We start from the raw sequence: 25,829 nt of genomic DNA on the forward strand, positions 1-25,829 counted from the left end.
AATGCTATACTATCTTTCTGTTTCAGTGATATGAAAAACCTGATTGGCGAGGCTTCTTGCCGGATTTGTGAAGAGAGCTTCAGCACCACCATAACAGGTTTACATTTTGCCCCTCCTGCTGAGAAGTTTGGTTAGCTCTTCGTTCATGTTTATTTTCTGGAAACTTACTTAACCTGGTCTTACTTTATGCAGCTCTAACAGAGGCCATTGACATGTGAGTTAATCAAGAAAGCATTGTATATACTCTTTTGAGCAATTTTACTCCAGTTTCATCACTGTCAAGTTGTTCCGTGTTGTGTTGTGCAGATATAGCGAATGGATTGACGAGTGTGAACGCGTCAACACTGTGGAAGACGAAGATGATGGATAGTTTCTCCTCCTGACTTCAGTTTGTTTGGGACGTTCTTAGCTAATCTTATATGTGCCTGAAGTCAATTGGGAGCTTTTAATGGTGGAGTCTGCTGTATCCTAGACACTATATCTATTGTGTGTATAGTTTAGCAGAAGTGATGCCACCTAATATTAATATCATGTTTTTAATTTGTACCAAAATAAATTACCCAATAGTTTACTCTGTGATCGAAAATTGACGCTGTGCTTAGAAAATCAAAATGAAAATCTCGAATTTTGACCTTTGTCATTTTATGCTAGTATAAACAAATAATTCATCAATTTAAAATATGATTTATGTTCAATTAAGGTGCTCATCTTGTATAGCAAACCTGAACACGAGCACAATAAAAAAAAGAAAAAAAGAAAAGGGAATGCACGCACGCAATTAATAATAATTTACTTCAGTGATGGGGTCAAACTGAAACTACTAAGCCTTTAAACTTGATAAATCTAATTTGTTGTCATTTGTCAAATTAATAAAGACCTGGATAATTTTTTTAACAAATATAGGCACCGGATATGGAACTTTCAACATCCCACTCCAATTTAATCCTTCGGACTATATCAATTTATTTTATATGATCGGAATTTTGGGAATATTTAGTTATGTTCTAGAATAAAAATAATATCAAATTTGCAGTTAATTAATTTACAGTCATTTATAACATGATTCGTTTAGATGATGCTTGGGCTTTGTCGACTAGTCAATAGGAAGATTTGAGATATTATTCAACAATTTTGGTTTAGTAATAACAAGTCCTATCTCACAATCCTTTGTACTTCCTCCGTTTTCAAAATATTGTCTCACTTTAATCCGGCACAAGATTTAAGAAATACTCCCTCCATCCCAGTTTAAGAGTCACATTTTGAATTTTCCATATTTGATCATACTCCCTCCGTCCACAAATAATAGATCTATTGTTGTTCGGCACTGGTTTTAATGTAGAATTGGTAAAGTAAGAGAGATGATAGAAAAAGTAGGTAAAGTAAAAGAGATAGGGAGAAAAAGTGAGTAAAGTAAAAGAGAGGGAAGAAAAAGTGGGAAAAGTGTGAGAGATAAACTTTCCATTTTTAGAAAGTGATCTATTTTTTGTGGACGGAGGGAGTACAATTTTACCCCATTATTCATCAAAATTACATAAAAATGTCATTAGCTACATTAAAATAAACCAAAACAAAAATAAAAAACCAAAAAGTCAAAAAGGGACCCACCTTCAACCAACTCACTTCATTTATTACACACTCCACCATCTCACTTCATTAATTACACACTCCACCAATTTCTTAAAACCTGTGTCATAACTAAATGGCACTCCTAATGTAGGACGGAGGGAGTATAATGAAAAATTGAGTTGAAAAAGTTAGTAGAACGTGAGTCATATTTTTATATATTAGTTTTATAATAAAATGTGAGTAGGAATGAGTTAGTAGAATATGAGGTCCACTACAAAAAATGATAAAAAGTGAAATGAAACAAATTTTGTGGGACAGACGAAAATGGAAAAATGGAACAAACTTTCAGAGACGGAGGGAGTACTATTTTATTAGTAATATAGTATGACCATGTGTAATGATAAAATGTAAACTCTAAATTATGATCTGGACTATTAGGAAATGTCAACAAATGGCAAAATAACATCAACAGAAAATGTCAGCACAACGTCAACACATTGACAACACAATGTCAACCGTTGACACTGTGTTGACACATTCTGTTAATGTATTTTGTCATCTGTTAACATTTTATAATGGTTCGGATCACAGTTTTGAATTTGTACCATATTTAGAGTTTGCATTTGATTACATCTTGTATGACCATAGACTGATTTAATTCAGTAATTAGTTAATGAAAATACTTTAATATTTTAGGAAGACGAAGCTAGGAAATAATCAAAAGAGGGACAAAAATATATAAAGAGAAAATTTTGAAGAATCCAATAAGGAACATTTAGGGAATAAATGGTGTAAATTAACAAAGCGTGCGTATAGATATGTAGTATAATGTAAGGGTGTATTAGGGTCCTCACACCTCTTTAATTTTAATTGTGATTCTACTATTTTTTTTAATATTAAAAAATTTAAAAATAATCGAATCACAATTAAAATTAAATTTAGCTACTAGTTATTTTGATAATTAAATTTATAGATTTAATTTTTGTGATTAATATATTTAATAATTTTATACTTTTTTTATTTTCTAAAAGTTTAAGAAAGAGAAAGATGATTTGGCAAAAAGTGATTGAAAAAGTGAAGTGAGAAATATTGTTTAAGACATTCAAACTATAAGAAAATATACCATATCCAATACTAGATAGAGACAGAAAAAATATTATATCTAGTATCTAGATATCCTATTTTATGAAAGTCCAAAAATACCCTCAAAGCATTAAGACACATTTTTATGGAAAATTGTGATGAATAGTGAAAAGGTGCGACCTATGTGATTACCCCTTAATCCAGAGAGACTACTCATAACGTTTTTAAAATTAAAGGACAACTAGTGTGCAAAACTGAAAGTTGGGACTATTTGCGCAGTTCACAATATAAGAAGTACATTGTGGATTTATTTATGCTAAATGAAAGAAACTAATTAATCAGAATTTCACAATTAAAATCTCAAAGGACAACTAGTGTGCAAAACTCAAAAGTTGGGACTATTTGCCCGGTTCACGATATAAGAAATACATTGTGAATCTATGCTAATCAGAATTTCACAAATTCCCTTATATCGGTGGTTTTTCCTTGTTCTAAAATTATTAATTTATTAGTCAAATAAAGCAGGCGGGTTACGAGCACTGGCTTGGACGTTCATCGACTTCTAACTTCTGTATTTCGACGGTAAAAGTTTGAATTGATTGGCGGCGGAATTCCATGGGTCGACCTCCGAGTAACGGCGGTCCCTCCTTCCGCTTTAATCCGGTCGAGGTTTCTCGCTAAACCCTCATTCTCTCTAACAATCGATCTTCAATTTGTTCCTTTCTCCCTTTCTTTTCCAGCTAACTGATTTCATATCACTATTTTGTTGGGATTTATCTTTCAATTTTATCTTAAGCTTCACCAATATGCCTCACTGCTTCCTAATTTTAAAGACTTTAATATAAACAATTCTGTATTCTGGTGGATATATGGTTTGTATTTGCCCAATTTTTGAGGTGTGCTTTGTTAATTGGATTATTTTGTAGCAGTTTTTGGGTAAATTTAGTTAATTCCATAATGTTCATGCTCTTACATTGACAACGTGCACTACGATTTTCTTGAGAGGCCTCTGTTTAGCTGTTTAGCTGAGAAAGAAGACTAATTTGTGGGATGTGTGCTTCATTGAAAACGCATAGAATGTATCTAGCATAGCTTATTGCAATGGTTTTAGGGATATGAAAGACAAATGGTGTTTTTTTTTGGGCTTCATATATGTGACCTAATTGTTTTTATGTCAAAAGGTTGGAGAAATGGAGGCTATTTTGCAAGCTCACAATTATACAGTGCCTTCGCGTGAGATACTTGAGGCTCTTGCTCAACGGTTCAGGTACACTTCTGAGGGCTGAGAATTCAATTTATTAATTGATGCTGACTGCTTTAGTGTCTAAAAACTGAGTTGTTTTATTTTAGTAACTCTGCTGATAGAGCTGGAAAGGTCGAAGTTTCAGGAAAACAGGTAATTTGAATTTTCCCCATGCGTGCACTCACCTGATATCTCTAAGAACCTATAAGTAACTGAGATTAATTATATGCAACAGGTTTGGAATTGGTTCCAAAATAGGAGATATGCTCTGAGAGCAAAGGCCGCTAGGACTTCTGTTCCTGGGGAAGTGAACATGGCGGGTGTGCCTCGGGATGACCAATCTGTAGTAAGAAATGTGCCGCAGGCTCCTCAACCTCAGGTCTCTCAGCCGCTACCTGCTCCCACAAGTAATATCCAGTTCATATCATTTTCAATATGTGATTTTAGTAGATTAACTTTTCAAGTATTTTTTCATTTATCTCCTTGTAAATGCTGCTAATTGGTATCGTCTTTCTTTCCAGATATGGCAAGAAGTATGCCTCAGTTTCCTCAACCTCTTCCTGCTCAATCAGGTAAATTGCCAAAGTTCTGAGTTGCTCCTCTCGTTCTTTCCTCAGCATTTCTAACATTTTAGTGTCCTCAGTTCGAATATTAGTCAATCGCAGCTTTGAGTTCAGTGTAATTATTAATTAATTTCCAGAGATGAGAACATGACAATGTTTATGATGTTAATACTCCCATTGGACAGTGTCCATTTTGTAAAGTGCTTTAACACTGACACATATGCATGCGTGTGTTTGTGTGTATATTCCCTCATACTTTCCTCTCCTATCTTCATTAAGAGTTCTCAGTAGAATTTTTGGACATATGAATGCAAATACTTGCACTCATAATTTTCTCTGGAGATCTCAAGTTTGTAGATGTTTCTGTGGGTAGGTAGGAGATCTCAAGTTTGTGGATATCTTCATTAAGAGTTTGTGGATTATTATACGTACACATTAGCATGCTTTGGTGCTCAAGAGATCGTCAGTTACTTATGTGGTTTCTAAGTTCTTTATGCATTACTAGTATTATTTGTTCACATAGATCTACTGCATGCTGACTATCTAAACTAATTTGGTTTTGTGCAATGAAAAAAGAATGAAATGAAATCAGCAGTTTACAGTTGTAAAATCATTTATCTATTCAAAAGGGATTCCTGTAGCCAGCACACTACATTATCTTAGTGAAGTTCTCTGAAGTACTTCAAAAGTCTGAGAAGATTCAAATTTCATGTCTCTTTTTCTCTGTTCTTTCCTTTTTCGGGCACCAATATTGAATATTTCATGTTGTGACCTGTCTGCAATTTAGCACAAAATGCCAGCAGGAGTGTGTCAGAGAATTCTTTGATGGAGTTTGAAGCTAAATCTGCCAGAGATGGCGCATGGTTAGACTTTAGAAGCATTGCCTACTGAAATATCAAAATTTCTAATTTTGAGGAGTAATACAACTGGTTCCTGTTAATGAACCACAGATATATGCTACATCTTGCAGGTATGATGTTGCATCTTTCTTATCACACAGATCATTAGAGAGTGGAGATCCGGTAATTGTTTATGCTTATCACTCTTTTTGAGTTCTATTTTCAATTTTTAGTTAGGTGTTACTGGATTTATGGCTATTCTTTGAGGTAAGGCCAGAAATATATCAGTTTTAGCTTGCTCTGTAATCGATCGATTAACTTCTTTTTTACCCTTCCATTAGGGAATGGTCTGTCTCTTGTCAGCATTTGAATGCTCGGTAACCCAATTTCTTTCTTCTGTGCCCCTCCTTTTCCCATTCCCCCACCCCAGCATAGCGCTTCGCTTCTGTCTTCAATGGATCCCATAGTCCAACCAACTACTCCATCAACATTTTTTGCCTCAACCATGATTTGCAATTTGTGCTGCGTAGTCCGAGACAAATACTTTCACCACTGACATGGATGAATCCATTATCCTACAAATTTTAGGATTGTAATCAGAATACGAAATTTTTTCATAAAAGTAAGGCCTATTATGAAATTAAACAAAGCTCTAAGCCAAAATCTTCACCACACTCATGTTTGTGTTTATTTTTTGGGTGGGGGTTGTTGGTGTCTTTGACCTTTGGCTCAGCTTGATGTGCTCTGAATTCTTAGTAAGCTTGGATTGATAATGGACCTGCGAGGGCATGAGACATTAATAGTCATTGCAGCACTTTTAATTATGATTAATTAAGTTGGCCATCTGTCCAGAGCCTTTGTCCTAGCGGCAAGGAGCTTAGACATTAATGTATGAGGTGCCGAGTTCGAGCCCTCTTGACATCAGTTGTAATTTCCTCATTTCTTTAAAAGTGGATTGTAGAGTTTCTGAAAAAGATAAAATTACTAATTAAGTTGGCCATCTCAGGAAGCTATGGTTCGTTTTGCTGGTTTCGGACAAGAAGAGGATGAGTGGGTCAATATTCGCAAGCACATCAGACAACGGTCACTTCCGTGTGAATCATTAGAATGTGTAGCAGTTCTTCCGGGAGATTTGATACTGTGCTTTCAGGTGCTTCTTATTGGCTGTAGCAGCAATTAATCAGACCCGAGAGAACTAGGAGATTGATCTGTTCGTCTCTTCTTCATTTTCAGGAAGGCAAGGAGCAAGCCTTATATTTTGATGCTCATGTTCTAGATGCGCAAAGGCGGAGGCATGACGTAAGAGGCTGTCGTTGCAGGTTTCTGGTGCGATATGATCACGACCAATCTGAGGTACAACGTCTTACTCACCCTTGTTGAAATTTACAGGCAGATCATACTGAGTCTTGCGCCAACTTTCATATACTGCAGGAAATAGTTCCCCTCAGGAAGATATGCCGTCGGCCTGAAACAGATCACAGGCTACAGCAACTTCATGCAATGCCATTAAATGTGAATCAACAGAAAACTGCTATCGAAGCTCAAGCAGGGAATGCTTTGAAGCCTGATGCTGCTGACGGTGCGTTACAGAAACAGCAACCCAAGCAGGATGAGCGCGCCAATACTTCATTGTCAGTGGTGACACCTACTACTACCGTTCCTCCCCCCTCCGAGTCTAAGTTACCACCGTCTAAGGCTACCAGTGCTGGAAATGCAAATCCTGATGCAAATACTGTTGCAGTGATCACAGCCGGTGGTGGTGGTGGTGGTGCTGCTGCTGCGGTGCCAAGTTTGCCACAGGCGTAGAATATTAGTATAATTGGGGTTTATTTGTCATTATCAAGTTGGCATTTCTGTCGTCGTTTGAGTTTGAGTTTCTCTGTTGTAGTAATGTGAATGATGATAACTACATCTATTATTTCTGGTGTTATATTACCAGTGGACTTACTCATATTTTTATTTGCACGACTTTTTTTAGATGTTATACAGATAATATGATAGTTTAATTTAGAGTCAATTTTGGTCCTAAACATAGGATCAAAATACGAACATTCACTTTTTGAAAACGGGTTTATAACATATGAAATCCTCGTCGAGTCGGTCCTTTTTTTACGGTTCCGTCAATTTGTGACGATCAACTCTCGACTAGCGAATTTTTGACCCGATTAGCAGATTTTCATTATAGCAGAAAACGTACAACATAATAAACGTTAAACTAGTCCATCATATTCATAATCAAGATCAAATAGGTCCTGAACATTATACTATTGAATTCAAGGCCAGAGCCGCCGAATGATGTCAAAAGAACCCTTGTCGATTTCAGAAAAATTGAATGATGGAGCTCGGTTGGAAGAACTAGGGTTTATCGTCGTCCGCCTTGCGTCGTCTTCTTCCTGGGGGACTTCGTCGACGGGCTCGACTTTTGGAATTGGAGAAAGCTCGACTTCCACGTCGGAACTAGGGTTTGCCGACGGACCTTCTTCCATTTGCTTAGGAGGAGGAGAATGGTATCCGTCAAAATCGGGCTCCGACCACCCACTTTCACTTTGATTTTCAGGTGGATGGCAGTTGGACGTCCTCATCCTTGAATATGCCGCTTTGACGTTGACAAGTCCGCCGCTGGAGCAGAAGTAAGGGTTCGCCGACTCCCAACTTATGGCGTTCTCGATTGGAATCGGAATTAGGGATTGTGTGGAGAACGACCAAAAGAGAGAGTCGGGGAGTCGATTGGTTTATGATTTTGGAGTGTAGAACGACCTCTTTTGATGTTGTTTAGGGATGGAAAAAGAATTATAAAAGATATAGAATACAAATTTTATTAGCAAAATCATTAGAAAATAATTAGGTGACTAATAATTCCGGATAAAGCCTAATCGGGATAAAAATTCGCTAATTGACGGTTGATCGTAAAAAATTGACTGAACCGTTAAAAAAAGACCGAACCGACAAGGAATTCATTTTTTATGGAGTCGTTTTTTAAAAAGTAAATGTTTTGGACCAAATTCGTATTTTAGCCATATATTTAGGACAAAAATTGACATGGTATATGAAAAGAATAGTAGTATTATTTAGTTATTACTCAATAATTGTCTACGTCTTAGAGTTATAAGATTTAATTTTATAAAACAAATATAATACATATTTAATTCGGATACAGTATAATCTATTAATTTTACTGACCGAAATGCCCCTAACAAAAGCTGAGAGAAGAAAAACTATCCTCAAGTCAAGGAGACAGCTTGATTACATTAATCCGAAATTATAATTTGATTTAACTGACATTTGTGTCGCCGCTCCAAATAATAATCTTTTTATTTTATTTGAGAGGATGGGTGAAGAATAAGAAGCCACAGTTTCGATAATTTTGCGGTTAAAATGGCGTCTACGATGCTATAAAATGCAAAACCCTTCGGCCGATCATTTCATTTCCCTAAAGTTGGTAACGAAATCTCGTTAATATCTATCACTGAATCCCTAAAATTGATGTGAAATTAGCATTCTTCCCAGACATGTCTACTCCTGATTTGTAATCAAAGTCGCATTCGAGTAAAATCAATCATGCGGTGGCTATTGCGGCGGAGCAGCGACGTTGCGCTGATCGGCGGAACGTCAAAATTAGGGTTTAATGAGTTCCGAAGAACGGTGGTTTCGACCTGTAGAGCGGTGCTGGTGCCGCGGTTCGGTGGGGCGGAGGTACTGGAGCTCCGGGAGGATGTGATAGTTCCTGATCTCAAGCCGAATGAGGTCCTCGTCCGCGCTCGCGCAGTTTCCGTCAATCCGCTCGACTGTAGAGTTAGTTCTGCACTCCTTGCTATTTGCATGCAAATTTTATGCAATGCTTTCTGTTTTGTTTGTGTATTTCTCTGGTGAAAATCAATGTGCTCGGATATATCGGAATGTTCATCGGAGATCTGTTGGTTGTTGGTGCTTGCTTCTGTAGGTTTTCGGAATTTAATGTTGAAGCTGTTAATTGTAAATAATTAGGTCGACTGCTGAACCTCTTTAAGGAATGTAGTTTTTGATTAATTGCAGTCTACATACATGTATTGAATGTCATTTTGTTAGCTGAAATAGAACAGTTCGTGAAATGATTCTGTATGAAAAACTGGAACAGTGAAATATTGCTCAAAGTAATTCACAATAACAGTTGAGGAAATTGAGAGAGTTTATCCCCAAATTAGCCATTTAATGAGGTTCTTCTCTAGTAAAGTCAATTATCTCTGAAGTTATAAATCACCGTGTAGACTCATCTCATTGGACTTGAACACATAATGTCGGAGCAACTATAAGAGCATAATTTTATCACATGGATAAAATAAACTATGTTATAGTAATAGTTTCATATACTGATCAGTTTTTGCCTTTTCATTTAGTTAAAAACAAACTTATTAGACTGTAACTAAAATTTGGTCCATTATTTAATTTTGATTCTGAAATCTGTTTTCTCATAACTATAAGGTGTAGCTAAGCATTTGAACTTAATGCTTTTCAGATTCGTGCGGGCTATGGCCGTTCACTGTATGAATCACTTCTTCCACTGATAATAGGCCGTGATGTTAGTGGTGAGATTGCAGCTGTTGGCAATTCGGTACGGTCACTCAGAGTTGGGCAGGAAGTGTTTGGTGCTCTTCATCCTACGGCAGTGAGGGGAACTTATGCTGATTATGCTATTCTTGCAGAAGATGAACTTACCCCAAAGCCAGAAACAATTTCACATGTGGTAGGTATATAAATTAACATGCAGCTTCGGAACTATCAATTGTGAAAATTGCCTATCTTTCTCTCTGTCGCTTTCATCACAGATACTCAAATTCTTGGAATCATAATAGAAGAAAGTTCATAACATTTTATAAGATCTTCTCTTGTAAGAGTTCTTTATATTTATGCTGCTTGTGAGGCCAGCACTACATTTTCTCTTTCTGTCAGTTGCTGAGTTTTGTCCTTTTAATTCCTGGTTGGCCCTTAGTACTCAGTCTTGCAATTTCCATGAGCTGAACAATACTAAAACTCTTAATGTTCTTTTAATTGACAGGAAGCTAGTGCTATTCCTTTCGCTGCCCTGACTGCTTGGCGTGCACTGAGAAGTATAGCAAGAATAAAGCAGGGGTATGTTAGTGCATATACTGTTCAAGATTTTCTACTTCCACAATTCATTCAATTTGTGGAATAAATGGTTGCTTCTCTCATTATGTCAAGTTAATGATTTAACAAGCATCAGAAAAAGCTTGTAGTTCAGCTTGGCATGGTTTTACATTATGGCTCAATCAATTTTATGTTTGAGAACGGGGTATAGAATTGATGTTATTGTCACTTTAAGAACTTCTTGTATTTAGTTTAGTCTGATTCCTGGAATGGGTGTGCACTATCCAATCTCTTAAATCACAATTGAAGTCTTTCATGCTAGTTTGTTTAAGTATAATGATAATGTACTTGTTATGCTTTGCTTTTTAGTATTACTCCATTTAATAAGAACCTTTGATATTTGCTATCATAAATGATCTTGTGATGTGCGGCGTGATCATGTTGAGCAATTGTTAGTAGGCAAGTTAGTGGATCTGAACATGAAAATGAACGTGGTATTAGTCCTCTTTTCACTATCTTAGTTACTTTGTTGCAGGCAAAGAGTGTTAGTGGTGGGCGGAGGTGGAGCTGTGGGCTTTTCTGCAATTCAGCTAGCAGTGGCTGCAGGATGTCATGTCTCCACAACTTGTGGAGGGGAAAGTATAGAGCATATATTGGCTGCTGGTGCTGAGCAAGCTGTTGATTTTACCACTGAGGTGATGGGTTTGATCTTTATACATAGTCTAAGACATATAGGGAATTGCTGGTTAGGTTGTCTATCTTGACTAATGATGCCTTGTTAATTTATCATATGCTTTAAATTTCCAGGGCCATGAACAATCAATAAAGGGTTATTTTGATGCTGTACTGGACACAGTCGGCATACCCGAGACAGAAAAAATGGGTATTAACCTTTTGAAGAGAGGAGGGCATTACATGACATTGCAGGTAGGAGATGCTAACCATCTTGCCTGAAAGGAATGCTGATCCTTTGTTTTTTAAATGAAATGATAAATAGGTTTGGCTATTTTTGATAGGGAGAGGCTGCGTCTTATGCTGATACCTACGGACTAACAGTGGGCCTTGCTATGGCGACAACAGTTCTAATGAAGAAGCAAATCCAGTGTCGCATTTCTCATGGAATAGGTGTGACAATCACTACTTCTCTCTATTTGACTAGTTAATACTACTCCTATAAATTAAAAAATGCATTTCCCAGTGTAGTTACTCTTGCTATTGAATAGCTTATGTCTCTGCTTGATTTTAGTTGTTGCATTTGAATTGAGTGAGATTCAAATGCATGCTAAGGACAAAGGTGATTGTGGCTTTTGAAAATTTAAGGCAAATTCTATTTGAGAAACTTAATTATTGGCGAAAGTAATATTAGCCAATAAATTAATTTGCAATAGGAATATATAACTATTTATTTGGCCAAATTAAATTGATACACACACATACATGTATTGAAAATTTCAATCATGGTGTCTGCCAACTTCCCAACTTGTCTTGAATCTTAACATGCTTATTGCTGGTTTCTTATTCTCTTTTCATTAGCATTGTTGCTGATGTCCATCTAAACTTTATGTCTGATCATCTGCACATAATAATAGTAATAGATTCTTGTAGATATTTTTATTGGCATCCATATAAGGGATATGATAGGAAAATCTAATATCTAGAAGGTCTGGACTTGGCTTTACGAAATCTTAACTGAAAGAATCTTGAATGATATCCCACTAATACCGGCTTATATACGTTTCAGACTATCAATGGGCCTATATGAGGGCTGATGCTGAAGGTTTAGATGAAATTAGGCGGCTATCTGCAAGTGGCAAGCTAAAGGTACCCGTAGAAAAGACATATCCATTCACACAGGTGAGAGAGGCCCATGAGGGAAAGGATAAGAGGATCGTTACTGGGAAAGTTGTTCTAGAACTCAATTAGCTGAGACATACCATGCCAACAAGCCTGATATTCCCTTCCTTAACGTGGCGGGCAATCTATTATTCATCAGTTGCACAAAGATTACAGGAAGTTGGAAATCTCAATCTGTACATCTCTCAGCTGTAGCTTTCATGTTTGATCGTAGAGAATGAATAAAATGCAATATGAGTGGTAACGAGTAAGGTTTTGGCACCCCCTCTCCCCCCTTTCAAATGCAGTTTGAGTATAATAGTCACCAAGTGAGAATAAAGTGATAGACAAGTGTGTCTCTTAAAATGTTTTTGATGCTCAAATTTGAGTATGGGAGTGGCATGCTTTCATTAGGCAATTTTGGCCCCGATACATTCTGGCAGAGTTGTTCTGGTGTTGTATTTGACTAACAAATGCTTCCCGAGACTTGTTCTTGAATGAGAGTATATCAAAGGACCAAAACTTAACCTACAAAAAGTTCAGCACTGGATAGAAAAAGATACTCCATGAGAAAGGGTAATGAAAGAAGAATCTCTTTGGAACCTTGGACCTTCTTCAGAATAATAAAAACCTCCATTGTTACTTTCACTAAAGCAACTCACCTACAACGACTCTACTTACCTCTAGCAACACAAAACTAGCAAGCACAACTTAACTCAAGTAACAACAATCACTCAAGCAACGAAAATAAATTGGAATTCAACAACTCTTCATTCTAAAGAAGAGAGAACACCTAATTATGTCAATTAGCAAGTTTCAAAGAAACACTTGAGTCAATATTTAAAATAAAAATAAATCATGAATTAATAGCTTTGTTAATTATTTAACTGATCCAATTTTTAAAACATGAGTGAACATCATAATTGGTTCCTATAAAATGGGATTTGCACCTTTTACGGCATTAAAAAAAATAAAAATAAAAATCACATTTTGGAATATGGGGAAAGAAAAATCATGCCTCGGGCGCCTTAGTTGACCATTTTGCGCATGAGACCTTGAAGGGCATCAAAGTCATTTAGCTCACTTTCTGATGAACCCTTTTAATACCGTTAATACTTGATTTACCTTCTTGATTGACTATGAAGCTGGTGTCATGTACTAATATAGTAATATTACATGTTAAATTCACGCATATGGTGTGTATAGTGTAAATAGAGGTGCGTTATATTATTAGCTCTGCTAACTAATTAATGCAGTGTATTAAAAATATGAATACATGATATTAAAATGTGCTAACTCATCAATGCAGTATGTTAAAAATGTCATCGTGTTGATATTTTTAATATACTGCATTGATGAGTTAGCAGAGTTAGCAATTGATCACAACTCAATGTAAATATAAGTATACGTAATTAGCTGTTTCTAATTCTCCATATCTCTCATATACTATAGTGCATGTGATGTTCATTTTTATTATTTTTAAGAAATTCTACAATATTTTTCTTTAATAAAATGGAAATTCGATGTTTTTAAATAAAAAGGTAATGGACTTGTTCTGACATACACGATATAATAAAAATATGCATAATCTGAATCTCCATATCATGGGGAAAAATTGGGTTATGGTTATGAATACCCAATATTCGATCATAATGAGTATATGCATGGTCAAAAGAAATAAGTTGTCCTAATTAATGTCTTTAATTTGTGTATTCAAATAGCGATACATAGTCAACAAACATAAAACATATTGTCGTTATGTTCCGTTTCAATTCATAACGTTTTTTTCCCTCTTAACGAATTGATTTATGACTTTATATATGGAGCATTAATTGTTTCCATCAATTCCATTTCCTTTTTATATTTATGCACGTTGTTTTTTCATCAAATACAGAAATAGAAAATATAATTTCTTAAAGGCCATATTGTGCTCTTTATAACGAATGTCATTCTAAGTTTTATGTATATTTGATTTGATTTGATTCGGTATCCAAAATTTTATACTACTACAAGTATAGTTCTATATGTTCGAAAATTACTATAATGATTGCTTTCCTCAAACAGAAAGGTCTTAGATTTTAAATTTTAAATTTTAATTTTCCTTAATTATTTTGAAATTAATTCTTTTGCATCGAATACATTCATTTAATATGTAAAAATCTGAAAACTTGACTTCATAGGGTCGAGAGAAGACTGAAAATATTGATCCCAAAAAATGTTTTTATTGGAGATATTCATAAGAATTAAAACAAGAACCACAATTTCAATCAAAACACAAAAAAGAGACATAATGTGTATAGAAAGCATAGTCTGAAAACTAAATTAAACTGAATCACAAACAAATCTTGGCAATAAAAATATCCCAAAATATTGTTCCTATGTAAACACCCTAAAAATTTAAGAGCCCCAAACCCACACTTAAAACACATGAAGTGAAGAAAACAGAAGCAGTGCACGGTGGAGCCGCCAACGACCTCGGCGGCGGTTTAACGAGCGGCGGCGTCAGAGGGCCATCAGGCGCTCCAGGCGCAGGAGCTTCTGGCGATGGCGATGGCGATGGCAGGGATGGTGAGGTCCTGATGGCTAAAACGACGACTATGAGTTTCTGCCCCTGATCGCAACGAGCCTTGTTTCCGGTGATGAAGTAGAACGGGCCCGACCGGTCCAATCTGAACTCGGAATCCCCGTCCTCCAGTTTCACCACCGGATTCGCGACGCTGCAGCTCTCGTAAGCTTCCTTGTTCACTACTAACACAGAATCCCTTCCGCTCTTGTATTTGAACACTGCCATAAACCAAACAGTTAATACTGTAGATAAGACATGGTTCCACTAAGTCGATGGGTGACAAAAATGAGAGTTTTCAAATATACCATATTATATTGAATGTAAAATGCCTCGTATTTGAACACTGCCATTAACCAAACAATTACAGTACTACTACAGACAAGACACGATCATCACTAAGTCGATGTATGACAAAAATGAGCGGTTTTCAAAAAATATTGTATTGAATGTACACTGCCTTGTATTTGAACACTGCAATAAACCAAACAGTTACTACTATAGAAAAGACATGATCATCACGAAGTCGATATGTGACAAAATTGAGGATTTTCAAAAATATATTGTTTTGAATGTAATATGCCTTGTATTTTGAACATTGCCATTAGCCAAACAATTACAATAATACTGTAGATAAAACATGATCATCAGTAAGTCGATGTGTGACAAAAATGAGAGTTTTCAAAAATATATTGTAAAAAGGAAAGACTGACGGAGGGTGTCATTGACTTGGAAGCGCAAGCGGGTGGCCCAGTGGTGGTAGCTTTCCGAAGGGTTGAGGACCCATCCATCTCGGCCTCCGACTAACAACTGGTAGGAATGCGACGAATTTACTAAGAAACAAAGCAACACCGTACATGCAACCCAATTTCTATTACCCATGCTGGATTTTGAGAAGAAGAAGAACAACAACAAGAAGATGCACCCCAATCCCTCAATTTATATAAAGGGGGATTAATTGAGATATTGAGTCTTGGGTAGTAACGTTGATTTAATACCGTATTTAATTATATGCTTTTATAGCCTCAAATGGAATGGTGTGGATCCTCTGTTGTTCTGAAAAATACAAAACGACTGCAAATTACTTACGTTAGTGGGACAAATTTATTTATTCTTGCTTTGCCAGTTTTAATCATTTTCCTTTGCTTCTTTTTCCACTGTTTTTGCCTTTTTCATTCTTTCTGTTTTTGCCTTTTTCATTCTTTCTGTAACTTCTATATTATCTATACATCCAATCATATCTCGTGCCTCATCTCTTATTGAACAATATTGGTTTAAATAAAAAATTGTTTTACACTTTATTTTCTCTCTGCATAAAGAATTAAAGATGATCAAATTTGTTCTATTAATTGTCACCTGTACAATCTCAGATTCTCAAGTCGGTGATCTTAATAATTATTTTTTTATATTTAATAATTTGTGAACTTTGCAAGATTTATCATGTTAGACACTCCCCCTTTCCACAATAGGAGTTACTGTCATTGTGGCCAGTGTTCTAAAAAAATTAAAGAATTGTGGGTTGAAAAAGTTAGTGGAATATGATGCCTACTTTTTATATTGATTTTATAATAAAATATGAGTGAAGTGAGTTAGTAGAATGTGAGACCTACTTACATTTATGATAAAAAGTAAAATATGACTCTTATTGTGGGACAGATCGAAATAATAAACTATGACTCTTATTGTGAGATGGAGAGAGTATTATAATGCGATTGAACAATATATGCTAAAGAAAACTTATCTTCTAGGGACACAAAAGTTGAGCGTACTCCCTCTGTCCAACTTAAGATGGCCAAGTTCTTGAGTGACATGAGATTTTAGAATGTGTTGTTAGGTGGAATAAAATAAAGAGGAAAAAGGTAGTTGAATATTTTAATGAGGAGAGAGGAGAGATGATGTTATTTCCAAAATTAGAAAGTGGTCATTTTGATTGGGACAAACAAAAAAGGAAAGGTGGTCATCTTGGAAATTATTAGCATTTGGAAATTTTTAAAAATAACCGTAATTTAGGAAGTAATAGAAAGTGTCTCTAAGTTGAGGGAAAATTATCTTAATATTTTGTTTTTTTAGGCCGCTTCAGTTTGTGTCTCCTAATTTTAGTTGAGACACTAACAATAAGAACACTTTATGAAGCGTTAGTGATATAATTAGACACACAAATTAGCGTTCTTTATAACATTAAAAATTGTCCTTATCTAATTTTTTTTTATTTCAGTGTTAAAATATCTTGCAAAATAAATCCACCTTCAAATTGGGAGAAATATAATCTTGGTAGAGAAGTATATGCATGATTTCTAAACATAGAAAGAGTCGTAAGCCGGGCGTGGTAAAGTTTATATTCAAAATTTTGGGCTATGTTATTAATGGAGATGGAATATAAACATAGAAAGAGTGACCGATACTTGTGAAATTTATAATTGTTTCAGATATGTATCACTTACGTGAATATGATATTGTTTTTTTTTTTGGTATAAGAAATTTGAAATATATGGTTGAAAAACTCGAATTTTATATATATATATTAGAGTTTTTTTTATTTCTCGTTTTTATTGAATTTTAGCTTTTTGATTTTTTTTGAAATCTCATAGAATATTTATTTTTACATTTCGGTTTTGGATTTTTGGTTTCGATTCAGTTTCGATTTCCAAAATAATTTGGTTTTTAAGTTTGGGCAACAAAAGTATAAAACCAAACCGAAAAACCGAATGCACACCCCTACAGGCACACATCACACATACTACACAAATATAATGTGTGTTTGTATGTGTATGTGCAATGTGTGTTGTGCATGTGTGCATAAATTCTTCAAATTCAATTCTATATCAAATATAGGATTTGAACTGAATTAGAATTTAATTCATTCCTTCCAATAGAATTCCAATTTCAATTTTGTGTACCAAATGATTTACCATATTAGTCTGTCCGCGATTAGGAGTTTCAGTTCACTTTTATTATAAATAGTAGGGGCACATATTCTACTAACTTATCTCATTCACACTTTATTACTCCATCCACCCACCAATTAAATGCCATTTTGATCTCATGTTGTTTGGCAGGGGTGATGTGATGTCCATGGCCATCCTTGCATACACAATGCAAGAGTTCGCCGAGTGTTCTGGCTTAGAGATCAATAGAGATAAGTCCAACTTGTTCGCATGTGGGATAGTTCAAAGAAGGGATTTCGAGGAGATTAGAGACATCTTTGGCTTCCCAATCGGCACCCTCCCTGTTAGATTTCTTGGAGTTTCCCTCGACTCCAAAAAACTCAACATCATGCACTACTCCCCAATGATCGAAAAGATTGCATCGACGACCAACAAGTGGACAGGTACAAACCTTTCATATGCGGGCAAAGCCGAGCTCATGGTCATTTTTTTTCAAATAAAGGCGTTGAATGCTATTGGATGCAAGTCTTCCCTCTCCCAGCAAATGTGAGAGACCACATCATATCAATTTGTCGAGAGTTCCTTTAGGGCACCAAACACCCACCTATTGCATGGAAAGATCTTTGCCTACCGAAAGAGGAATGCGGCTTAGGGTTCCGGGATCTTGGCGCTTGGAACAAAATCTTGTTAGCTTGAAACTTATGGAACATCCACAACAAGAAAGACTCTCTATGGATTAAGTGGATACACAGTGATTTCCTCCGACCAAGACTATATGGGAATGGACACCAAGGAAGAGGGACTCACCGTTGTTCAAGAGAATACTGGAGATCGATCAGGGATGATATGCTCAGTGCTGTGTCACGTAGGGAGGTTGAAGTTCTCTGGGCTAAATGGTACTCCATCCGTCCCACTTTAGGAGTCCCAGTTGAGTTCGGCATGGGTTTTAAGATATGTAAAAGAAAGTTGTTGAAAAAAGATAGTGGAATGTGGGTCCTACTATTTTATATTAGTTTTATAATAAAATGTGAGTGGAAAAATGTTAGTGGAATGTGGGGCCTAGTACCAATTATGGAATATTTCAACCGGGACTCCTAAAGTGGGACGCCCAAAATGGTAAACCGGGACTCCTAAAGTGGGACGGAGGGAGTACAAAGCAAGGGGCACCCTCGAAGCATATGAATGGTTCCGCCCAAAAGGTGAGTGCAAGCTCTAGCTGAGATTCATTTGGAAAGACTTTGTGCCACCAAAGTATTCCTTTATAAGTTCGCAAACCATGAAAGGACGTCTGGCAACAAGGGACAGGCTTGGGTACAGGGATTTGGATCAACACTGCCCTCTTTGGTTGACCCACATTGAGTCAGCCGGTCCCACCTCTTTTTCAAATGTACCAAGACCAGAAGTGTGGGCAGCTATCAAAGGATGGGTTGGTTTGAGGAGATTGATCAGCTCCATCCTAAGTGCCATCAAGTGGATGGCCAAAGAAAAAGTCACAGCCGTGAACCGGAAAGCAAGAAGGCTAGCACTCATGGCAGTAGTGAGTCTCACTTGGAGGGCCCGAAACGCTTTGGTCCATGAAGGTATTACATTCGAGCCTAAACACATAATTTTCGAAGTAAAAAAGATAACATATGCTACTCTTTACACTATATATCCACATGACTATGTCCAAATGTAACTTAGTGTTCAAGTGATATTTTATAGTTATAAATTGGGAACCAAGGGTTTGCCTTGGTTGGGTGGGATTACCACTGCCACTGGAATGACATCCATGGTAGGATGGTTGGTATTATTTCAATTTTGCTTGTTATCCCACTGTTTGGCTGATGAATCTAGTTGTGCCAATCCCGCTGGGCATTGGGCCTTGGCTGAGTTCCCAAAACTTTTCGACATCTTGGCCTGTGTAATGCGCCTTGCACACGTCGTTATGATATGCCAGCGTGGGGGCTGAGAACAAGTCTCGCCCGAGACCCCTATGAAACCACCCAATTCTTGACTCGGTCAACCCATACAAGTGTGTCCCCTGTTTTCCATGACCTTCGGTATGGTAATATTTTCTATGATAAACAACAGTTTCCATGTTTTAGGTTCGGGAGCCTCTTTGTATCTTCAAGCGATCCCCCTCCCCATTTTCCCCCCAATCAGGGTACTCTTTTTACTATTGGGAATTTTCCCATTTGGGTTTTTCCCCAAGAGGTTTTAATGAGGCCTGCCTTCCACCGCCAGAGGGTCTTTGTTTGTGGTTTCGGGATAGACCCGGACTATCCCACATGAGTATGCCATGTTTCCGTGTAGACTACATGGCATGGACGTTTGTCTAAGCCATTAGGCTGGCTAGGGTCCTCTACTTAACCTCAGGATTATCGTGTTTACGGTTTGTAATATGACTTAGTACAAGCCCTTGGGTATACCCAAGTTTGTTTGTATTATGTTACTTTCCCCTCCCTGGCTCGCTAGCCTGGGCTAGTTGGCTGTACCCTGATACGCTCTGATTTTACACTGTTTTAAGACCATTATTTGGTTCGTTTTGAGTGTCAAAGTTGCATTACACGTCCATTTTTTGCATATTTGATCTATTTTGGTATTTTTACATGTTTTGTGAGAAATGCGCAATTTAGAGCCTTAAAAGATAGCTAAAAGTCGAAGTTGGAAATCCTTTCTCCCCAAGATTTACTATACCTAGCCACTTTTTGCCATATTTGTGGTACACGAATTGGAGGCTATAAATACCCCCTCAAACCTCACCAACAAGGATCTTCTTTTGGCTGCATAATTCTAGAGCATAATATTTGAGAGTTCTACTTTGTTCATCAAGTTCAAGGGTTTTGAAGAAGGAATCAAGAGAAGATCAAGACTACTAGGATTCCACCTTTGGGTTTTATTTGCTTTAGTCTTTATGTTTTCATTGTGATGATCTATTGACTTTCTACATAATCGTGAGAGGAGGTTGACGAGTTAGAACGGCTTAGTTGACACTACAATTAGCTTCCTTTCAAACGATATTGTTAATTGAAGTGAGGACTTTTCAAGGGTCTTAGGAGATTTACAGAGTTACAAATCTAGGATTGACGCCCCAAGATCTCATATCACTATTATTGATTCTTCAAGATCCGCCCACCCGAATGAATAATCAAGGACGTGGGAATAGAATGGAAGATTCTTGTTCGAGAAGTCATGGATTGCCGGGAAATTCAGTAAGCAACGTCAAACCTTCAATGGATAAAGAAGTGACAATCAGATCTACATCAAATAAGCAAGTTTATGTGTGTTTTGATGTGATTTTCTTATAGATCTAGATTAATTGCATGAAATTGGAATCGAATACATAACACCTAAATAGAACCGTAAGGAACTGTTTATCTTCCGTGTTTTCCGCTACGGTAACCCCAACAGATATTATAATTGGCTAATTTTTTTATACATATCTATAAGTAGGTAGGGTTATATGAAGGTATTATTGATATTGGTAAATTGAATGTATAATTTAATTTGACTTTAATTTTATTTAATTATATTGAAAACTATACAAACCGTTAGACTAAGCCATTTATGCATATTGATTATTTTGTGTATTGCAAATTAATTTTTTTCCTTTTTAAAGTTATGACATTTTATTGTAGTTTTAGGTGAGACGGGTGGCTTTAAAGATGACAAACGAGTTATTTTACCTATGAGTTATGTTGGAAAGTGACGAGTTTTGAAGAATTGAAGGTTTTATTAGTTTGTAATGATGATGTTGATAGTTCTTTTAATTTTAAAGTTAATGTGCTAGTGCATAAAGAAGTTTTTTAAAAATGATGAGTAATTATCCTTTTTGCTTAATTCTTTATCGTGATAGATTTTTATCTTCCTACTTCCATGATTTAACGTTTACATTATATTTTTTGATTTGTTTTAAATTTGTTACACTTTAATGTTGACTTTTATAGGTTTTAATTCTCGTATAACTAAAATTATGAATCATTTTGTTCATTGTTAATATTGATTTTAATTTTATTTAATTAATTTAAAATAAAAAATTAATGTTTTGAAAATACATTAGTTTGTGCATAGTACATGTGTGATACTAGTTATTTATAAAGTCCAAATTTGAGTCTGAATTTGTGATTCGGATTTAAACTAAAGCTTAACTAATGAATATATTTTTACATCGACCATTTTAAATGGGATTAATGTCTTATTTAACATAATTGTAGAAACGGGTAGTGACACATGTACATAATTGTACATACATAATCGAACTTCTTTTAACATTTTACATTGAAAATATTTGTATATTTAAGAAAAAAATATTTTATTACTAAATATTGTATAAATATTCGAATCAAGCTCGAAATCATGTTATGATTGAACATAAAATTCATATATCACTTCCTTCTTATTACTACATATAATACAATAAATAATAAAATTAAATTTTAATTAAATTCAATTAAATTTAAAAATTTAAAAATATTATTATAGGTTTGTGTTAAAATGACAACACCACTTAAAGTAACACCTACCACCATTCCTAGCCAATCATTTGTACATGCGGACGAATAATAAGCTTTCATGTGGCAATCATAAAAAATGCTCAAGGGTAAATTTTCAAGGCCTGCAATATCCAATATGCTAGACTGCAATTTTTCCCGTCTGCAATATCCAATACGCTAGACTGCAATCTATAGATTGCAGTGTAGCGTTCATACTATTGCAGTCTAGCGTTTAAGATATTGCAGTCTAGCGTGGTGTAACAATGTCACTTTAAGAGGTGTTGTCATTTTAACGCACCCCTATTATGATATACACATACATTTTAACCTAATAAGTATCGATAATCTCCATTAGTTATATCTTAATTTTCAAAATTACAAAAAGTCCATAATTGGTCTTATGTAATAGTTCGATAGCTTTTGATCCTAAACAAAATAATTTGATTCATACTCTTTTCGTCCTCAAATAATAGACAAATTTGTAATTAATACAAATTTTAATTCTTAATTGATAAAGTAAGAAAGAGAATTAAAAAAAGAGAAAGAGAGAGAGAAAAAAAATAGTGAAAGTAGTTTAGTTTTGATTATAAGATTCAATTAATATATTGTTAAAAACTTCTCATATTTAGACTTTGCATAATTGTGCGGGACGATCCAAAATGATAAAACTAGTTTACTTTTATGGACGAATGGAGTATTAAACGATTTTATAAAACTTAACGGTCAACAATATTTTAATTGGATCAATAACTTAATTGCATTTAAATTAACCATCTAAATTAGACTTGTTCCTAACCATTCTTTTGCTTGGGTTGTTACCAATCAAGTTAATGTTTTAGGTCAATATAAATCTATTCTGTTATTAAAATTTCAAACGAAAAAATAAACTCTATATAATTTTTTCCTTCAAAAAAATAAAGTAATGAGAGTATGAGACTCGTTTCAAAATAACCACGAAACATGCATTTAATATTTGGAAAAATTTGAAATGGAATTCTAAGATTCTACTACTACTTATCATTTCATGATCATCGAACACCTGCTGATCAATCTCGCTTGTATCAAAGATATATATATTATACTCGAAATTGACTAGTAATATATAAGGTACGAGCATCCGCATCGGTGCTTGTAGGGAAGGACGGCGTCCATGCCGTCAACGCGGCATGTCCTTGTCCGCCGCTGTGCTCTTGCCGACGGCACGGCTCTGCTCGATGCATCGAGCACGTCCGTGCCACTGAGCAGGGCGACGTGGCGTGTTTCTATTGGCCAAGGCAATGTCGTTGACATTTTCTTTCTTTTTTTTTCTTTTAAAAAAAAATCAAAAATAATACCAAAAAATTTTTAAAAAAATATTTTTGGATTCCCAAAAATATAGCCGTTTTATTACCGTTTTTATTTATTTATTTTTTAATTTTTTTTAAAATTTTTTTAATCCGAAGATCATCTATAAATATACACATTCATCATCCATTTTTTCATACACTCATCTACATCTTCCTCTCTCACTCAAACTCTCTCTAAATTTAATTATGTAATTTTTAATTTTTAGGATTTTAATTATGTAATTTTTAATTTTTTAGTAATTAGTAATAGTATTTTGAGTATTTTTAATGCATTTTAATATTGTGAAATTTTTTTTATTTAAATTGAATAATAGAATGATGAGACTCTTGAGCATGTCCTTGCGGAAGAGCAAGAATATGAGTGTTGTGCTCTTGCCAAAGAACAGAGAATAAAAAATGAATAAAAGTGGATCCGGAGATGCTCTAAAATGTCTGCCTTCATTTTTTTTCCGGCTTAAAAAACTAATATATCATAGCAATTCCAATTTCCCAGTATGAGAAACGAAAATTGATGTTACAAAGAAATCTTCGAAAGAAAGAAACTTAATTAACTATAATTATACTAACGATAAGGATCCACTGTAACTTGAAAGTTGGAAGTTGCCAAATTCTCCAGTGCTTCATCTTTCTTAAAAACCGTAGCCCGAACAAAAAGGTCTAGTTGGCCTCCATGTAAATCCTCTTGTTCGTCTAATATCTGTTTAGCTGACACCACCACCGATCCATTGCAATATATCAATGCAATTGACCTAAGTGTTGCTATTTCTCCAATTTCTGAAGGTATCTCCTTCAATTCTTCTAAATAAAAAAGACAAAGCTCTATAAGAAGTGGAAACTGGGAGCCCTCTGCCATTGTCCACTTTTCTAGATCACCACATTGCCACAATGTTAGTGACTTGAGACACTGGAATTGGTCTTCAATTGTTTCCCACTCACGTGTTCTGAAACGACCTCCATGTAATTCGAGCTTCTCAAGAATTGGTAACGAACCTATCGTTTGCAGTATGTCCTCCAACTCCAAATCACTTTGTAGCCAGAGACTCAACTCTGTAAGGGAGGGTGGGAAGCTGATCTGATGCACATACTTTCCAATATCAACATGCAACCTCAAGGATTCCAGTTTACTAAGACATTGAAGACAGCTCAGATAGTTCATCAATTAGTTGCCCCGAATATCTCATAATCAATTCCTTGATATTGGGAATTCTTTTAACAACATCTTCACTTACATTCAAATTATTCACTTCAATGAGCACTTCTAGATTCTCCATCATAATAGTATCATCGTCCGCGCACGAAGGATCTGGGAGATACAAACTACAACCAGAAAACACGAGGTGCCTAAGTTTATACATTTTCCAGATTTCAGTTGGTGCAATCAAATCCTCCCCACGGCAAATAATTAGTGTATCTAAATTCCAAAGCAGATTGATGGAAGAAGGAATTACAAACTTCTCATGAGTTGCAACAGCATGGTATCGTGAGTTCATCAACTCAAACACATTTAATTGTGAATACTCCTCTTTACATAGCCTATCATAACTACACGTATGCGATATCCTCAAAAATCTAGAATTTGGGAACTGATCAACATCTCTTTTACCACATACTAGATAATAACGAGCACGGGGAATATATTTCAAGGCATCCTGGATTTTTATCATTGAAGTGCTTCTAGGAATAACAATACGTTGTTGGCTTATTAGTCGTTGAGGACTTTCTTCCCTCAACACATAAAAAAGGTTCTGTTTCAGAGCTTCTTTCTTTGATAGATCTCTTAGTAAATCATGAATTTTGTAGGATATAACATTCCCAATTATCTCCTTCTCATAAACTAGTATGATATTTCTATCCACTAGTTCTTTCAAGTATTGCTTCGCAATTTTTGTCATGCTTTTATCGTCTATTGGCTTAAGAAATCCTTCAGAAACCCATAGTCGGATGATCACTCTAGCAAGAATTTCACTGTCTTCCTCAAACACTCCCATATACAGAGAACAAGGCTTTAGATGGACAGACAAGTGGTTATAGCTCAGTTTCAATATTCTCAAGCAATAATCATCATTATCTGAATTCACTATTAAGCTTAAGTTTTCCTCAATGTGCTCCCAATATTTTAGTGTAAGTTCGGATTTAGCCATTAGACCTCCTATCACAACAATAGACAAAGGAAGTCCTTTACACTTTTCCACAATTTTCTTTCCGATACTCTCGAGTTGAGTAGGAAAGCTTTGTTCCCCAAATACAATTTTGGAGAACAAAGTCCAACTACTAACCTCGTCTAGAAATCCAATCTTAAAGAGGCTATTGGAATCAGTCAAGTGGGCAACTAAGTTTGACATTCTAGTTGT

General features: G+C 35.6%; 5 protein-coding genes across 7 annotated transcripts in view; 3 read left to right on the top strand and 2 right to left on the bottom strand.

The window, feature by feature from the left end:
• The window catches only part of LOC125197490 (transcription elongation factor 1 homolog), a 2,777-nt gene extending 2,137 nt beyond the window's left edge, over positions 1–640 (top strand). For 2 of the 3 annotated variants that reach the window (XM_048096244.1, XM_048096243.1), the window contains exons 3-5: positions 27–97; positions 193–214; positions 307–640. In XM_048096244.1, coding sequence (XP_047952201.1) covers positions 27–97; positions 193–214; positions 307–370 — 157 coding nt within the window. In that variant the 3' untranslated portion in view covers positions 371–640. The remainder of the gene's footprint in view (positions 1–26; positions 98–192; positions 215–306) is intronic. The other variant, XM_048096245.1, reaches the window with a different exon arrangement.
• Positions 641–3,115: 2,475 nt separating this feature from the next.
• Positions 3,116–7,245, top strand: LOC125191608 (protein SAWADEE HOMEODOMAIN HOMOLOG 2). The gene is made up of 10 exons (XM_048089000.1): positions 3,116–3,318; positions 3,831–3,916; positions 4,000–4,045; positions 4,128–4,299; positions 4,414–4,464; positions 5,243–5,318; positions 5,426–5,477; positions 6,301–6,444; positions 6,528–6,647; positions 6,726–7,245. The coding sequence occupies exons 1-10, from the start codon at positions 3,265–3,267 to the stop codon at positions 7,098–7,100; spliced, it is 1,176 nt and encodes a 391-aa protein (XP_047944957.1). The 5' UTR covers positions 3,116–3,264; the 3' UTR covers positions 7,101–7,245.
• A 1,373-nt stretch (positions 7,246–8,618) lies between these two features.
• On the top strand, positions 8,619–12,627 carry LOC125196931 (reticulon-4-interacting protein 1, mitochondrial). Its single transcript, XM_048095597.1, has 7 exons — positions 8,619–9,086; positions 9,787–10,014; positions 10,327–10,400; positions 10,912–11,071; positions 11,184–11,303; positions 11,393–11,501; positions 12,118–12,627. Exons 1-7 carry the CDS (start codon positions 8,853–8,855, stop codon positions 12,297–12,299), a joined length of 1,107 nt encoding a protein of 368 aa, XP_047951554.1. The 5' UTR covers positions 8,619–8,852; the 3' UTR covers positions 12,300–12,627.
• A 1,971-nt stretch (positions 12,628–14,598) lies between these two features.
• Positions 14,599–15,654, bottom strand: LOC125195016 (early nodulin-like protein 2). Its single transcript, XM_048093223.1, has 2 exons — positions 15,486–15,654; positions 14,599–14,993 (listed from the first exon to the last, which is right to left on the bottom strand). The coding sequence occupies exons 1-2, from the start codon at positions 15,652–15,654 to the stop codon at positions 14,599–14,601; spliced, it is 564 nt and encodes a 187-aa protein (XP_047949180.1).
• An 8,948-nt stretch (positions 15,655–24,602) lies between these two features.
• Positions 24,603–25,820, bottom strand: LOC125195017 (putative late blight resistance protein homolog R1C-3). Its single transcript, XM_048093224.1, has one exon. The coding sequence runs from the start codon at positions 25,818–25,820 to the stop codon at positions 24,603–24,605; it is 1,218 nt and encodes a 405-aa protein (XP_047949181.1).
• Between the last annotated feature and the right edge of the window lie 9 nt (positions 25,821–25,829).

This window comes from Salvia hispanica, chromosome 6 (genome assembly GCF_023119035.1).
Source record: "Salvia hispanica cultivar TCC Black 2014 chromosome 6, UniMelb_Shisp_WGS_1.0, whole genome shotgun sequence".
In the NCBI taxonomy this organism is placed as follows: Eukaryota; Viridiplantae; Streptophyta; class Magnoliopsida; order Lamiales; family Lamiaceae; genus Salvia; species Salvia hispanica.